Genomic DNA, 16,700 nt, shown 5'->3' with positions numbered 1-16,700 from the left:
GGTCTTTACCTGAGTAAAGGAGAGTGCATCTGTGTTTCCTGAGACTTTGATATTTGCCTGTCATTACTTCCTAGAGTCACATTTCACATGGACAGTCCATGTGACAGTTTCTAAATGAGAGAAGGGGAGAAATTTGAGGGATCCTGTCTCAGGTATTTACTGCTGGTTAAAACAAACCCCTTCTGAATTTACTTAACAAATGATTTCATAAGAGTAGCTCTGGCAGACAGCCCCAACTCTGCACTGCACTTTGATTTACTGAAGTCACCTGACTCCGCCTACCTCCTTAGTTCCTGCAGACATTTCTGTCCGAGGAGAACAGGTCTGTTTTGGGATGCCAGTGTCTGTTGACTCCCTGGTAGGTGTAGTTTGGTACTTCCTGGCCTGTCAGTGCAGTCGTGTAGAAAGGCAGCCCCCTATTGGAGTTGTTCAAATGACATCGCCAGCATTTGCACCAAATGTTCCACAAATGCAGACCTCAGGGGTCTTGTAGAGATGTGGTAGCTATGGTGGGTGTTTTGGGGGGAACAATTCCAGAAGAACTTGTGGCAGCCATTGAGCCTCTGAACCTCTGGTTCAGAGGTTGGTAAAATTATTCAGACCACATGTCCAAGACTGGATGTGGTGAATAGCGTTGTGATGGGTTTGTACTTTAATACCATATCTAAGAATGTTCATGCCAAGGTCAGTCACTTCCATGAAGGTATCCCAAACCATGCTGTGAAAGGGGCATCAAAATGAATTTTAACATTTGATATCTGATCTGCATACCTCAACCCCCCACTCTGGAGAAAATACCACATTTCCTTAAAAGTATTTTGCCCTCTTTTAAGTCTGACTTTACCGTGAAAGTGCAGTTGGAAATAGGTTCCTTCTTCCCACCTCCGGTCCCTAAGGAAAGAGCATGTTTTACATTAATTGCCAATAATAAGTCATCCAGTACTTGATGAATGAACGTTTGGGTTCCTACTCGGCAGGCAAACCAGAGTGGATCATGAAAGGGGACCCACAGGTTCTCTTATAATTAAGTCAGTGTTTTCAGGTAGCTCATTCTTAATCCCTAAGATGTCACTTCAACTCTGAAATGCTGGCCAACCATGCGAGGCTACCTTTCACTTCAGGACAGTGTTTCTTTCACAGAGCACACAGTGCTTCACAGAAATGCTCTTTCCTGTGTTTGTGTGAAGGAGCAGAGGGGAAGAATTAGAAACAAGCTCACTTTTGAGTCCTGCTCAAGACGGGTTTTACGACTTAGTAGGTGTGTGACCTCAGGCTCATCGACTTCTCTGAAGAACCTGACGCACTTACGTTAGAGGTGGTTGTGAGAATCAGGTGAGATACAATGCATTTGAGAGTCTGGAAAATGCTATACAAATGGATGATACTGTTCGGTTGATAAGGCCTTTCAAATTTGTTCTAACCTGCTTTTATCAGTTTATAGAACTGAGTTAACTCTGTTATTTGATCTTTCATTGCCTTTGTGCCTCCTCTCCTCTGTGCCTGCAATGTGCTTTTTCTGTGGCGCAGACCCCTCCTTTTTCCTGCCGCCTTGGTCTCTCCTGGTTGCGGCACTTCCCCTTGGTGGCACCAGTCATCCTGTGTGCATCTGCTTGCATATCTCTCCCATTAGACTGTGAAGTCCTTGCAGGACACACGTTTTGTTAATCTTTGCAACCATTTCAGTGCTATTGTAAAGTAGGTGTTTAATAAATATTTGTTGAAAGAAGTTTAAAGAGAAAAAAACAGATTCAGAACCAAGACTAGAGTATCGAGACTTTATATTCCTAGTTCAGGATTCAGATCTTTTGCAGGATTCTTATCATTTGCTTTCAGCTATATTTAAATTCGAGGCCTTCTGTAACCTGACATCTTTCTACCTCATTATGAAGATTTCCTGTCAGCGTCCTCTTACTAGGGTACTTTTGAGAAGTCAGAACATCTGAGTTCCAGCTCTCAGCGGGGCCCCTAACTAGCTTCCTGATTAAAAAAAAAAGTCACCTTTGACCCAATTTTGTCACTTATCACCAGTGATACTGTTGATTAGTACATTAGTTCAATAACCCTGGAACATTAGGATTAGTTAGGAGATGTTCAACAAGTAATATTTAAAATAACCAAAGCTTGTGAATTATTTTACTCAAACACGTTAGAGTTGTATCTCGAAAATAAAGGCACTGTCATTTGCTTACTTTCTGATAACAAAGTAGCTGCTTTCTTGAGAGAAAAAGAGATACGTTATCAAAAGCAGAAGGTTCGGCTGGATTCATATCCTAGATTTATCCATGAGGCCACTTCCTGTTCTGAAGCTTTCAGAGTCTCTGAGTTCTCTTCACACTGAGACACAGGTGAAGGCTTGCTTCATTTTTCTTTATGAAGGATACCACACTGACACGATGAGTCAGTTAAATGAGAGGTGGAAGCTTAAGAGCAGGTGGAAGCAAGCACTGACGTGGGGGAGCTGAGCCACACCTTTCAGCACGCTGGCTGCTCATGCTCAAAGGGACGTGTCCACTCCTCATCGATGACTGAGGACCTCCTCTCATTCCTCATCTGAGCCACTCAAGAGGGCCTTCTGGTAACTGTGATCTGACTTCAGCTTCTGAATCCCAATGATTTCTCCTTCTCCGTGCCTCTTTAACCGAGTCAAATAGCTGTAATAGAGAAACAATAAGACAAATTAGCTCCCCCTCCCCCCTACAATTCCCTTATTCCCTCACCCAAGGATGTTAAGGCAGCTACTGTTTCTTAAAGCATTTTTTAAACATCTCTATCAAATACTATGATTACTTGTCTACATTTCTGCCTTCTTGGACAGTATTCATTGGTAGGTAAATGGACTCATGACTAATAATATTTAATAGTTAATGTCATAACTGAGATTAAACTTAGGTCTCATGCCTCCCTTACTGTTTCACTGACCAGGCAGCAGAACTAAAAGAAACTATGACCTTGAGTTCCCTTGTGTTTGGTCTGCGTGGAACTCTCCCTGGGGGAATTAGATCTGCTTTGGATAGGGAAATCAGGAACTAGGAAAAAAAAGGGAGCTACAGCAACAACAGAACTAGCAATACCACATGCTCAAAGTCACTCTCGCGCTATGGTTCAAGACTGGGCTGGGTGACCTTGATCAAGTCCCTCAGTCTTTTGAAGCCTTGGTTTCCCCATCTGTAACATGTTAGATTATGTACTTCATAAAGTGATGACGATTAAATGGGGTAGCACACTTTAAGTGCTTACCACAGTAAGTGCACAGGAAGTACTGTCACTTGATAGTAAGTGCATAGCTGTCACAGTAACCTCTGAGGAGCACTTTAGAGAACACTGGCAGCTATGGTATCTGAATCTGATTGTCACAGCTCTCCAGGAAGCAGTAAGGGCAAATCCAGGCATTAGTTGATGAGCTGAGAACGAACCAGGGACAGGTAGGTTTTGTAATCCAGTATCGATGCCTGATTCAGAGTTTTTCCTAACGTACCACAGGCTTAAAATCTGTCAGAACTGCATTTGAAACCCGGGTCTATCAGGTTACTGTGACCAGAGAAGTCCTTTAACTTCTCAAAAACTCATCACCATTTGCAGGTGTAGAGTACCTTGCACAGAACTTAGCATATAGTTGGCACTCTTTAAGTGGTGGAAGTTAGCACTAGTTATGAAGAGTGGGTCACTGTAAATAAAAATGGTGCAGTATAATTTCGGGAGCAGGGGTTGGTTAGGAGGAAAACCTTGATAAAAGTCTCTTCTCTTGGACATACCAGGAAACAAGACAGTAGCTGATGGCCACGATGCAGAGGGCAACCAAGTAATGCCAGCAGAAGCACATGGTGATGAACATGATGTTTGAATGATCGTTCTGGTCCCATTCGGGTGTTCCAAAAGGTGGAAACAGTACAAATCCAATCTGGTGGGTTATACAGAGAAGTTGGCCTTGTCATTGGTCCTGAGTAGCCATCTAGCCTGCTTCCTATGCATACAGTCCCCCACCTCACATTCCCACACCTCCCTTAGCACAGAAAGGCCTTGATGCACAGAAAAGTTGTTCTAAGTTAATTCTGGTTTTAGGGTAGCCTTATTTAAAACAAAATTTCAGGGACCACACTTGAAGTGAACAGTTGAGCAAGAGGAACCTGTAAATGGTATCAGTACCTCCACTGGGGAGGGCAGATAGGGAAACATTTAATCTGCTTGCTGTGTGCTCCATAGATAATGCTCATTAATGCAGCAGCAGCAGATTAATGGATAAAATTACACAGGTCGGGGGTGGGCATCTAACGCATTCACGCGGTACATTAGTGCTGTATCTTCAAGACTTCTCTTGACACTCTTGGGGGCTCCTGAATCCATTCAATGTGAGGAGCATTGTTTTGGATAATTACCTGCCAGAACCAGGTGCCCTGAAGAAGAACAAGGCTGGTTCGGAAAAGTTCCAGCACAATATTGTCCCGAAGGATCACCTCTAAGAAGATGCTGAGAGCCCCTCCAAACACAGCACACAGCAGGAGTGAGTGGATGTGCTGGTCCAGTGGTGGCCGGTTATGAACGTGGTAGTAGAAGAGAAAACCTGCTCCAAAGCGAATTACAGCCATCAGAGATTTGCTTGTTTCTACTTCAGAGGATTAATTCTGGACCTTTTCCTTTATTAGAATTTCCTTCTGCACCTGTCTCAAAGCTAGATTCTTCAGCACTTAGGAAGTCAGTTTATGTAACATTACAGGGCAACAAACAGATGCAGATTAAGTTTACTTCATGTGTGCTGTGGGTATAAACATTAAAGGATGCATCTTCCTAAATCTTTACCGAACTCATGGTGGGTTCAGTGCAGGATGGGTAGGTGAAACGTAGCTGATTTGTGACACGTGTGTGTGTGTATACTTGAAATTCAGTTTTGCCTTCAACCTTTTTTCAGCTCTTCCTGAGGTACAGAAGTAAGTGAGGGTGTTGGATTACAAAATGCTTTTTCATTACCCCAGTTAATGTGAATTTTATTGGGAGATCTGTCCTAGCTGCAGGGTGGATCTTCTGAGATTTGTGGAGTCCAGACAATAACGCTCCGGGGTGGGGAGTGGAGTGCAGAGTTTCTCTTAGCTGACCAAAGGGAGTTACCCTCCCGCATGATGGCATTCAGCCAGTCTTCAGACAGTTCTTGTATGTTTCCACGTGCACAGCCTCATGGAAAAGTACAAGTGTGGAGGGGGCTGGGGTGGTAGTAGGAGGGCAGGGGGAGTGTGTGCGCTACTAGCCTGAGGCTTTGGCTAAAAGCCTCAAGCTCCATGTGCTGCCTTATGGAATATGTCATCTGTACCATCCAGAGCATAGGACCAAGTCCTATTTAGGTTTTGAAGTTTAGGGATTTGGATTTTCTGGGTAAGGTTATTATCTTTGCAGTGGTTCTCGTCCCTCATAAACACAACTTGTCAGTCTCTGCATCCTCTTCTCTATCCTTACCACTCAGTTACCTTCAGTGAATGCTGCCACAGCCAGAACCAGTCTGTCCACCCCCAGGGGAATGTGGGCGATGAGACAGGTGAGTATATCGGTGATTCCTGAGACTGCGAAGAACAGATACATGGTACAGTGCTGCCAGTTCATTAGCTTGACCCAGTGGTTTTCATTGTACAGGTGGAGGTGGGGCCCATCCGGAACAAACTGCTCTGCCAGGATCCCTGCAGGGAAATGAGAGTGGAAATTGAGGAGGGACGAGCAGCTCCAAGACAAACAGGAGACAGTAAAAAAAAAAAACCCCAAGTCATAAGTGAGTGGAGATGTGGGTGAAGGTGGTCTCCGGTTCAGTGGACCTACTTTGCTGCCTCAGATGCAGCTATGTCAGTATAAAATAAGCTATTTGCTGAGGAACCTGTGTAGACATCTTGCCTTTGTTGTTCTTTTGTGGGGGAGGAGAAACAATACCAACGCCGTCACACAGGTCCCCAGGAAATCTGTCCAGTAGCTGAGATGAAAGCATTAAGTGAGGGTGGCTGATACGTGAATCTCTGCGCTCGCTCTGCCAAGTGAGCAGTGAAAGAAATCCCGGAAAGAAACAATTAGGTTGAAAATAATAGAATCCAAGCAGAGATACACTGGTGGGGAAGACACTTGTGCATGCCTAAGCAGCCCAGGTGTGTTTCTGTCCGGGCGGACTTCAAGTGAGTGCTTTTCCTAGGCATGAGCGAGCTAAGTGAGCTGTGGGGCCTTGTCATAGCTTCAGGTCTCTGTTCTCAACACTGGGGAGCATGGTAAGGCCCCTTCACCTTGGTGTTTCTGGCCCTCCTGTATCTCAGGAGAGGCAAGCTTTAGAGATTGGGGCCAGAAGACTGAAGCTGTGCCACAGTGCAGCTTTCAGTTCTTATCCCCTCTTCTTTTATCCATTTTGGAAGGCAAAAGATGTGCCTTTTGCCTGGTGCCTGAAATGTTCTTGGGGCCTAGAATTAGCCCTCCGTGACAACATTCTGGACCCTGTTCCTCAAACATTTTTTTCTCACACTGGCCCCTTTCAGAATTTATGTGTAAAGGACCAAGGAGTTGGTGAAAACAACTCAGGAAGAAGTCCCAGTGACACTAGAATGGAAGCCCTGTGAGAGCAGAGACTGTTTGGTTCCCCTTTTTTATCCACAAAACCAAGGACGTGAGTTCCCAGCACGTGTAGGAGCTCAAGAGATAATTGTTGAACGGGTTATTATTTTCACCCAGCAAAGAGGCCAAATATAATTTTTCTAGCTTTATTTAGGCAAAGTTGAGGCTGTGCTTACCATTTAAGCCATATGCCCCATCACTTCTCAGCTTCAGAAAGATGAGAAAGCCTTTCGGAAGCCTGAATGACTGGTGAATGGGAAAATTCAGCTGGACTGGAAAAACAAAGCTATGTACCTTGGCGTACTCCAAGAGAAGCCAGTGTTATTCAGTTCCTCCCAATTGTTGAGAAACCGGAGGCCTAAGATGTGACAAGTGGCAGAATGCAATTGCAGAGTAAGATCCCTCATTACTCATGTGATGGACTGATCCTGAGGACGAATACTTTCTATTATTGGCCCTGCTCATTCCTTGAGGGCCACCAGTGGTGGAATGGATGGCAGGTAACAGTGGAAGTTGGTGGACTTTACTGGAAGGGGACACAGTAAAGGAAAATCCCTTCAAGTAGCCCTCTGTTGGCTTTTTTCAATCTCTTCTACTGCCTATCTTATTGGCCTTCTAGCATGAACTCCCCCTCTCTGTATTTGCTTGAGATTTGGGGATGGAGGTTATACCAAAGAGTTGGGTGTTAACTAACTCTTGAGATTCTAATGGAGAGACAATTGGAGGAAAAAAGATGACTTTTCTAAAGTTGAACCATTTAGTACTTTCTCATAATTCATGTACATGAGCTTATTTTACTCTCTTAATTTGTTCTTTTTTTTTCCTTCCTATTTTATGTTTCTCATAAAGTATGTCTTCTCTTCCTACAACTTAGACCTGTGTCCTTTTAGGGCAAAGAATATAGTTTATTTGGTAGTTTTCATAGCATTCTATGGTGTAACAACTATGGTGCTATTAACTGTTAATATTAGAAAGCTTGGTACACAATAGATATTATGATAAAATATCTAGTGACCAACTGGAAACCCTCTTCTGTTATCTCTGCCAGTGGAAACATCCATTTCACAGGGTCCAGCAAATGGGCTAAAAGTTCTGGGTGAGATGGGGAGATCCTCTGGACCTGATGACACCCACATTCTTACCGATGACTGAAAACAAAGTTCTGATCGCAGCTTCAGTGATTTCGAGACGCTGATAATGACGAATCAGTTGGCTGCTTTTCCCCTTTTGGTGAAAGTACTTCAGTGGGTACTTCACTGACCACCATAGCCCCACTATTAAGAAGAAACTCCCTGGGAGAGCGTGGCCCTTGAAGTTTGCCATCAGGGTTCTGGGACACCTGAAAAATTAGGGGACAGCTGTGAGGTGGCTGAATGAAGAAAACATAAATGGGTATTTTGACAAGAAACATAATACGTGACTGAGGATTCCAAATCGTAAGCCATATTAAGAAGGATCCACTTGTAACCCTTTATGTTACATCACTGAAGTCTTGTCAGCTGAGTGAGTTACATGCCAAGAGAATACCACTGGCCCTGAGGCTTTAAAAACACGGTTAAAATAAAAGGGGGGAAGAAGGGAGGATAGGTAAATATTTACTGATCTCAGGGTAGAAAAGCCTTCCTAAACATAATCATAAACAAGGGAACTAGGAAAGAAAAATAGTCATCTATGTCAGCATTTTATATATCAACATCAGAAGGCCAACAACAAATCTGGAATGTTTGTAGCAGCTGTGATGGATGGCTATTCCATTTGAGAGCCTTTACAGATTAATAAGAAAAAGACCGTAGAAGAACGGGCAGGAGAAAAATTGCTGACGGCGATCTAGAAAATCCCACCTAGGAACATGAAGTGCCGGGGATCTGCACAGCCTATTCCAGCCCTGGTCACCAGGGAGTCCTGTCCCCCCGTGACTGGCTACGCTGTCGGGGCTCTTTCACATCTGACGCCTTTACTGGGGGTTTCCATCCTTCATCAAGAACTTTCACAAGCTTTTCAAAGAAGTTTATGGTTTATAAAAGTCAAATAGCATTTAAAAGGCTTAGAATGAAAAGCAGCGGCCCCATGCCCCTCCCTCTCCTCCCTGCTGGTGAGCCCACCTCAGACTCTTCCCACTGTTTCTTCTGGCGTTTCCCTCCATACTTGTAGTTGATTTGTGCGTGCTGCCATTCGTTAATTTATCGTTGTTAGGCGTTACCTACCAGCTTCCTGGAGCACTTGTACGCCCTCTCCCTCTTCACCCCTTCATTTTCACAGTAGTTACCTTAATCGCATTTGTTTAAATCATTCCTTTCACTATTATGGCTCTGTAGATCCAAAGTCCTCCCCAGGGCTCACAAGCCCTCCCTGATCCCGGGCTCTTGGATCTCTCCTCCCCTCCACCCCTGCAACACAGGGTCCCTTCTCTTGCTTGAAACAAGTGCAACCCACCCCTGCCTCGGAGCCTTCCTGTCTGTTCTTTTTAGAAGTTTTCCCACAGAGAGCCAGTAGTTCTCTGCTTCACTTTATTCAAGTCTCTGTTCAAATGTGACTTTATTCCCTGACTACTTTACGTAAAATAACAGGCATGTCCCACTTTCCAAGCCACGTATACTTCTAAATTTTCTTCAAAGCTAAAATAACGATCTGATATTACGTACTGATTCTTTTTTTCAGCATCTGTGTCCATCCAGTAGAATGTAAACTCTGCGGAAGTGGGGATTTGGTCTGTTTCACTGCAGTTAGCCCCGTGCTTACACGGGGCCTGACCCATTCTCCACAAAGCCCAGGATTTTCCATCCCTAGTCACCACCCTGAGTTGAGTCTGTTTCCCTTTGTAGCAAAGCTGCTTGTTTTCATGGCCAACACCACTTAACAGTCATTGACTGAGTGAGGGGGAAAATGAGAACAACCCCAGGCAAAAAGCCACCGTCTCCCACTATTCTTACCTGAAGATCTAGTAGTTTTTGAAGAATAAAAGCTTCTGTCGAGAGTCTAGCTGAGCTACCACAGTCTTGCTCCCTCCACATCCATTTTGTGTGGTCAAGCAGCCTGGGAGCATGCCCTAGGGAACGGCTGCAGAGTCACAAGTAGATGGAAGTTCCTGACTCCCCAAATGCCCTTGAGATAAACAGATCCCCACCTCCCAGAGCCTTCTTGCGCACCCCTTGGATAAGAGCCCCGAGAGGCTTACCAAAATCCTGTTCTTTTTAGTTTGAATTGACCAATCCAGCCTTAGCCTGGGAACACTAAAGCACTCCACCTGCAGGCTGGAATAACGGTGTGTGGCCCAGGTCCTCCACACCCTGCCCGCACCCTGCCCTGGCTTCCCCACGTGGCCCCGGAGGTGTGCCGTGCCCCCCTCCAGGACCTGGGAGTGATGAGATTCTCTGCTTCAATTCCCTAGTAGTCTGCTGTTGAACCGAGACTCTCCACCAAGCACCCCAGACTCTGCTCCACAAACCTGAATTTAACAAAGTCACAGCAGCTTCTCCATTTGTCACCTGACTTTGGTCAATCTCCAGTTCTCTGAAATGGTTGGTTTTGACAGTTTTTTCTAATTTTAAAATTTCTAATTTTGCACTACTTACTTTGTTTTTGTTTTTCATTTTGGTTTTTGCAGGAGGGAACTGCTTATTTCTTCATGTTGCCATAACTGGAAGGCACTCTTCTCATTCTTTTCTAACCCTCTATTGATCAACATAAAAAAAAAAATCTCCATTTTCATTTACTGTTGAACACAGGTCCCTTTCAAGATCAAGCTTGCCATACTCCTCTGTTTTCCTAGCCAGAAGTCCAGGAAAACCAGCTTTGCAAATCCTTCCTGCCCTTCCTCATTTTTCTGAGAAGCAGCACCCTAAATAAAGGCAGAGTCCTTGTCTGCCTGTCGTCCATACCAATTTGTCAAGCCCCACCCTCTCCTTTTACCTGGTTTAAAATCCACACCAGGAGATAGTAGGGCTTGTAGCATCGTGTCTGTAGAAGCTACCTGAAATTTATTTGTGCTACTTGGAGGACTAATTACCTTTATTTCATAGAGCAGAGGAGCAGGGCAGGTAGATTTCTTCCATTAACAAATTAATAGATTAGTTAATTAGCTTAGTTATGTTATAGAACATGTGATATAGGATGGGTCAGTTTTAAGAAGGAGGAACAAGGCAATAACTTCAAATAGAACAATAAAAATTTAGAGCGAGTCACATGAATTTTTGGGTTCCCCAATGCACATAAAAGTTATGTGTACACTATACTGTGTCTGTTAAGTGTGAAATAACATTATGTCTAAACAATGTACATACCTTAATTAAAAAATGCTTTATTGCTAAAAAATGCTAACCATCATCTGAGCCTTCAGTGAGACTAATATTTTTGCTGGCGAAGGGTCTTGCCTCCATGTTGATGGCTGCTGACTGATCAGGGTGGTGGTTGCTGAAGGCTGGCGTGGCTGTGGCAACTTCTTAAAATAAGACAAGAATGAAGTTTGCCACATCAATTGACTCTTCCTTTCATGAAAATTTCTCTGTAGCATGTGATGCTCTTTGTTAGGATTTTATCCACAGTAGAACTTAGTTCAAAATTGGAGTCAACAGTCTCAAACTCTGCTGCTGCTTTATCAACTGAGTTTATGTAAATTCTAAATCCTTTGGTCTCATTTCAACAATGTTCACAGCATCTTCACCAGGAGTAGATGCCATCTCAAGAAACCACTTTCTTTGCACTTCCATAAGAAGCAACTCCTCATTTGTTAGTTTTATCATGAGATTGCAACAATTGGATCACATCTTCAGGCTCTCCTTCTAATTCTAGTTCTCTTGCTGTTTTCACCACATCTGCAGTAACTTCTTCCACTGAAGTTTTGAACCCCTCAAAGTCATCCATGAGGGTTGGAATCCAGTTCTTCCAAATTCCTGTTAATGTTGATATTTGACCTCTTCCCATGAATCATGAATGTTCTTAATGGCATCTAGAATGGTGAATACTTTCCATAACCTTTTCAATTTACTTTGCCAAGATCCATCAGAGGAATCACAATCTACGGCAGGTATAGCCTTACAAAACGTATTTCTTAAATAATAAGACTTGAAAGTCAAAATTACTACTTGATCCTTGGGCTGCAGAATGGATGATGTGTTAGCAGGCCTGAAAACAACATTAGTCTTGTTGCACATCTCTATCAGAGCTCTTGGGCGTATTGTCAGTGAGCAGTAGGTCTCAACAGTAGGCTTAAAATATTTAGTAAACCATATTGTAAACACATGCAATCCACACTTTATTGTTCCATTTATAGAGCACAGGCAGAGTACATTTAGCATAATTCTTTTTTGTTTGTTTGTTTTTAGATTGGCCCTGAGCTAACATCTGTTGCCAATCTTATTTTTTCCTTCTTCTCCCCAAAGCCCCCCAGTACATAGTTGTATATTCTAGTTGTAGGTTGTTCTAGTTCTGCCAGGTGGGACACCACCTCAGCATGGCTTGATGAGCGGTGCTAGGTCTGTGCCCAGGATCTGAACTGGCAAAGCCCTGGGCTGCTGAAGCGGAGAGCGTGAACCTGACCACTAGGCCATGGGGCTGGCTGTGAGCATAATTCTTAAGGGCCCTAGGATTTTTTGAATGGTAAATGAGCATTGGCTTCAACTTAAAGTCACAGCATTAGCTCCTAACAAGAGTCAGCCTGTCCTTTGAAGCTTTGAAGCCAGGCACTGATTCTCCTCTCTAGCCATGAAAGTCCTAGATGGCATCTTCTTCCAAAATAAGGCTGTTCTATCTACACTGAGAATCTGTTGTTTAGTGGAGCCACCTTCATCGATTATCTTAGCTAGATCTTCTGGATAACTTGCTGCAGCTTCCACATCTGCACTTGCTGCTTCCCCTTGCATTTCTATGTTAGGGAGACGGCCTCTTTCCTTAAACCTCGTGAACCAACCTCTGCTGGCTTCAGACTTTTCTTCTGCAGCTTCCTCACCTCCCTCAGCCTTCACAGAACTGAAGACAGTTAGGGCCTTGCTCTAGATTAGGCTTTGGCTGGTTTGATCTTCCATCCAGACCACTAAAACTTGCTCCACATCAGCAATAAGGCTGTTTCACTTTCTTGTCATTCAGGTGTTCACTGGAGTAGCACTTTTAATTTCCTTCAAGAACTTTTCCTTTGCATTCACAGTTTGGCTAACTGGTTGGCATAAGAGGCCTAGCTTACAGTCCATCTCAGCTTTTGACATGCTTTCCTCACTAAGTTTACTCATTTCTAGCTTTTGACAAAGTGAGGCATGTGACTCTTCCTTTCACTTGAACACTTAGAGGCCACTGTAGGGCTATTAATTGGCCTAAATTCAATATTGTTGAGTCTCAGGGATAGGACAGCCCAAGCAGAGGGAGAGAGACGAGAGAACAGCCGGTCAGTGAAGCAGTCAGAACGCACACAACATTTATTGATTAAGTTCTCCATCTTGTATGGGCCTCACTGTGGCACCTCACCAAACAATTACAATAGAACATCAAAGATCACTGATCACAGATCACCGTAACAAATATATAATAATGAAAAATTTTGAAATACTACAAGAATTACCAAAATGTGATACAGAGAAACAAAGTGAGCAAATGCTGTTGGAAAAATGGTACCAACAGACTTGCTCGATGCCGGGTTGCCACAAACCTTCAATGTGTAAAAAATACAATATCTGAGAAGTGCAATAAAGCGAAGCACAATAAAAGCCTGTGTATGCACTGAGTTGTGCGACTGTCACCATGGTCAATTTTAGAACATTTTCATCACCCACAAAAGAAATCCCCTTACCCATTAAACACTCTCCATGTCCCCTAATCTTCTCCCACCCTGCCCCCCACTGCTATAGGCAACCACTAATCTACTTCATATCTCAATAGATTTGTCTATTCTGGGCATTTCACATAATTGAATCATATGATCTATGGTCTTTTGTGACTGGCTTCTTTATTCTGGCATAATGTTTTCAAGGTTCATCCATGTAGCATGCATCACTACTTACTCCTTTTTATGGCTGAATATTTCGTTGTGTGGACATACATTTATTGGCTTGCCAGGGCTGCTGTAACAAAGCACCCCATTCTAGGAGGCCTAAACAACAGACGTTTATTTTTCTCACAGTTCTGGAAGCTAGAAGTCTGAGATCTGGTGTTAGCAGGATTAGTTTCTTCTGAGGCCTCACTCCTTGGCTTGAAGATGGCTGTCTTCTCCCTGTGTCTTCACATCGTCTTCCCTCTGTGTGTGTGTGTCCTCCTCTTATAAGGACACCATCAGATTAGATTAGAACCTTCCCTAATAACCTAATTTAATTACCTCTTTAAAGGCCATATCTTCAAATACAGTCATATTCTGAGGTATTGGAGGTTAGGACTTCAACATAGGAATTTCGGGGAGGGGGGCATAATTCCACCCATAACACCACATTTTATTTATCCATTCATCAATTAATTGACATTTCCATATACTTTTATAGAGTTAATTACTAAATCACTACAAAAGACAACCGTCAAGAGTATCAAAAAAGATACTTGGAAGGTTTCAACAACTTCACTAAGTATTCCTACTTTTTATTCCTGGGACAGTTCTCCCTAATGAATCTGAAAGTCACCCTCAGATGGCTCTAGACTTTCAGTGCTTTCTTGCTATTTCTCTTTCATGTCTTCTTTTGATAAGAGTCTTATTGACATATAATTCACATACCATAACATTCACTCCTTTAAAGTTTACTTTTCTTTGGTTTCTGGTATATTCATAGTTGTGCAGCCATTATGTTTTGTTTATTTGTTCATGGACAAATATTTGAGTGGTTACAAATAGTGATGCTATGAACATTTGTGTACATATTTTTGTATGTATCTATGTTTTCATTTCTCTTGGGCATATACTTAGTAGTGGAATTGATTGGTCATATGTAACTCTATGTTTAACATTTGAGGAAACACCAGACTGTTTTCCAAAGTGCTTGAACCATTTTACAATCTCACCAGCAATGTATGAGGGTTCCAATTTCTCCACATCCTTGCCAACACTCATGTCCATCTTTTTTATTTTAGCCATCCTAGTGGGTGTGAACTGTATCTCATTGTTTTGTTTCCTTTTGCTTTCCTAGTGATTAGTGATGTGGAGCATATTTTCACGTGCTTATTGGGCATTTGTTTATCTTCCTTGGAGAAATCCCTATTCAGATCCATTGCTCATTTTAAATTAGGTATTTGTCTTTTTATTGTTGAGTTGTAAGAATTCTTTAGATATCATAGGTACAAGTCCTGTATTAGATATATGATTTGCAAATATTTTCTCCTTTTCTGTGGGTTGCTTTTTACTTTCTTGATTGTGGCCTTTGAAGCACAGAAGCTTTACATTTTGATGAAGTCCAGTTTATCTATTTTTTCTTCTGTTGTTTGTGCTTTCAGTGTCATATCTAAGAAACCACTGCTTAACTCAAGGTCATGAAGATTCACTCCTATGTCTTCTTCTAAGATTTTTACACTTTTAACTCTTATATTTATGTCTATAATCCATTTTGATTAACTTTTATATATGGTGTAAGGTAGGGATCCAACTTCATTCTTTTGCATATCAAGTTGTCCCAGCCATTTGTTGAAAAGATTCTTCCTTCCCCCATTGAATTGTCTTGGTGCCCTTCAACTCTTGAAAATGGATTTCATCAATCCCCAAAGAAGGGCCTTGCCTATAATAAGGTCAAACTGTGGTGAAGGAGGAGTAATTCAACTATTATGACATATGTATTAAATATTTTAATAGAGTGTACGGTGTTATGACAAGGGAAGACTCTGATTCAGCCTGGTGGAGATAGGAGAAAGATTATAGAGGGAAGTGTCACTAAAGCATCCTTGAAAAACAAGTAAACCTAGGTGAGGTGGGTGGAGTTCGAGGCAGAGCAATTAGCAAATGCAAAGTCTAAGAGGCAGTTGCAGCCAATCATCCACATGGTTGGAGCTGAGCTACAGAATGTTTCTTACTCTCCTTTCCCTGACAATCCCACCTTGGTTTTTGTTTTTGTTTTTTTTAAAGATTGGCACCTTGAGCTAACAACTGTTGCCAGTCTTCCATTTATTTATTTATTTATTTTCTTCTCCCCAAAGCCCCCCAGTACATAGTTGTATATTCTAGTTGTGAGTGCTATGTGGGACGCAGCCTCAGCATGGCCTGATGAGCCAGCACCATGTCTGCACCCAGGATCTGAACCGGTGAAGCCTTGGGCCGCCGAAGCAGAGTGCATGAACTTAACTACTCGGCCATGAGGCCAGCCCCCATTCCCACCTTCTTTACCAAGAAAGACCATATGTCATTCTCTTCATGAGTGGAATGCATTAAACCTTGACACTGTCTTAGATTGGTAATGAACAAAACAATACTCTTAAAAGTCAAATCAACCAGACACTGTGGTCCTATCTACCCAGCAGTGTCTGGGAAAGAATATAAACCATCTCACAAATGGGCCTGAGGAAGGTTGAGTTAGAGAAGATGTAAGTCAGGTTTTATATTAGTTTGAATGCATTCTATTTTCTAGATTTCCCTAAAGGAAACTGGGTTTCTAAACTTTCCTTTAAGGGGAAATATAGTCACAGATTAGAACATGAACTATGGAATGTCAGACCTAAGTTCAATCCTGGTTTTGCCACTTCTACTGGTAAGACCCTGGGCAAGTGCCCTGACCTCTCTGCAGCTCAGTACTCCTCCTTCTAAAACAGGAGGGTGAGCACCTGCCTCGGAGGGATCTTGTGAGGGTCAATGGACAACGTCTAGCAGCTAACTAGAGTCAGTGTTCAGTTAATGTTAGTTTCCTCTCTTCTCTGGTGCTGTTATACCTATTTCCACAATTAATGGGGGAGAAACCTGGGCTTCTCTCGTGGGAAAAGTATAATTATTGAACTGAGGTGGCTGTCCTTTGCTTTTAGTGGCTGACCCAAAGGGCGGGGAGAATCACTGTTGAACCTTTGCGTAATCCTGGAGAGAGCAGTGGTTGACCGTGTCTTTTTAATAGAAACGGGATGTGTGTTTGGTCAGAAGGGAGGTAGGTTATGGGGAGAACATAGTATGTTATTTTACTGCAGAACATGCTTTTTATACTTTCTGAATCTGACCTTGCTAACAGAAACATTTGGATGGTTGGTTTCTGGTCTGA

At 42.8% G+C, this 16,700-nt stretch overlaps 1 protein-coding gene across 8 annotated transcripts in view; it reads right to left on the bottom strand.

Moving 5' to 3' along the window:
• Positions 1-1,761: 1,761 nt before the first annotated feature.
• Positions 1,762-16,700, bottom strand: part of TMEM45B (transmembrane protein 45B) — a 33,684-nt gene continuing 18,745 nt past the window's right edge. For all 8 annotated transcript variants that reach the window (XM_046685055.1, XM_046685054.1, XM_046685048.1 and 5 more), the window contains 5 exons: positions 7,710-7,906; positions 5,454-5,660; positions 4,374-4,558; positions 3,753-3,898; positions 1,762-2,651 (listed from right to left, as the gene is read on the bottom strand). In XM_046685055.1, the coding sequence (XP_046541011.1) occupies positions 2,540-2,651; positions 3,753-3,898; positions 4,374-4,558; positions 5,454-5,660; positions 7,710-7,890 (831 nt within the window). In that variant the 5' untranslated portion in view covers positions 7,891-7,906 and the 3' untranslated portion in view covers positions 1,762-2,539. The remainder of the gene's footprint in view (positions 2,652-3,752; positions 3,899-4,373; positions 4,559-5,453; positions 5,661-7,709; positions 7,907-16,700) is intronic.

Source organism: Equus quagga, chromosome 14 (genome assembly GCF_021613505.1).
Source record: "Equus quagga isolate Etosha38 chromosome 14, UCLA_HA_Equagga_1.0, whole genome shotgun sequence".
NCBI lineage: Eukaryota > Metazoa > Chordata > Mammalia > Perissodactyla > Equidae > Equus > Equus quagga.
This window is presented reverse-complemented; position numbering and strand designations above follow the sequence as displayed.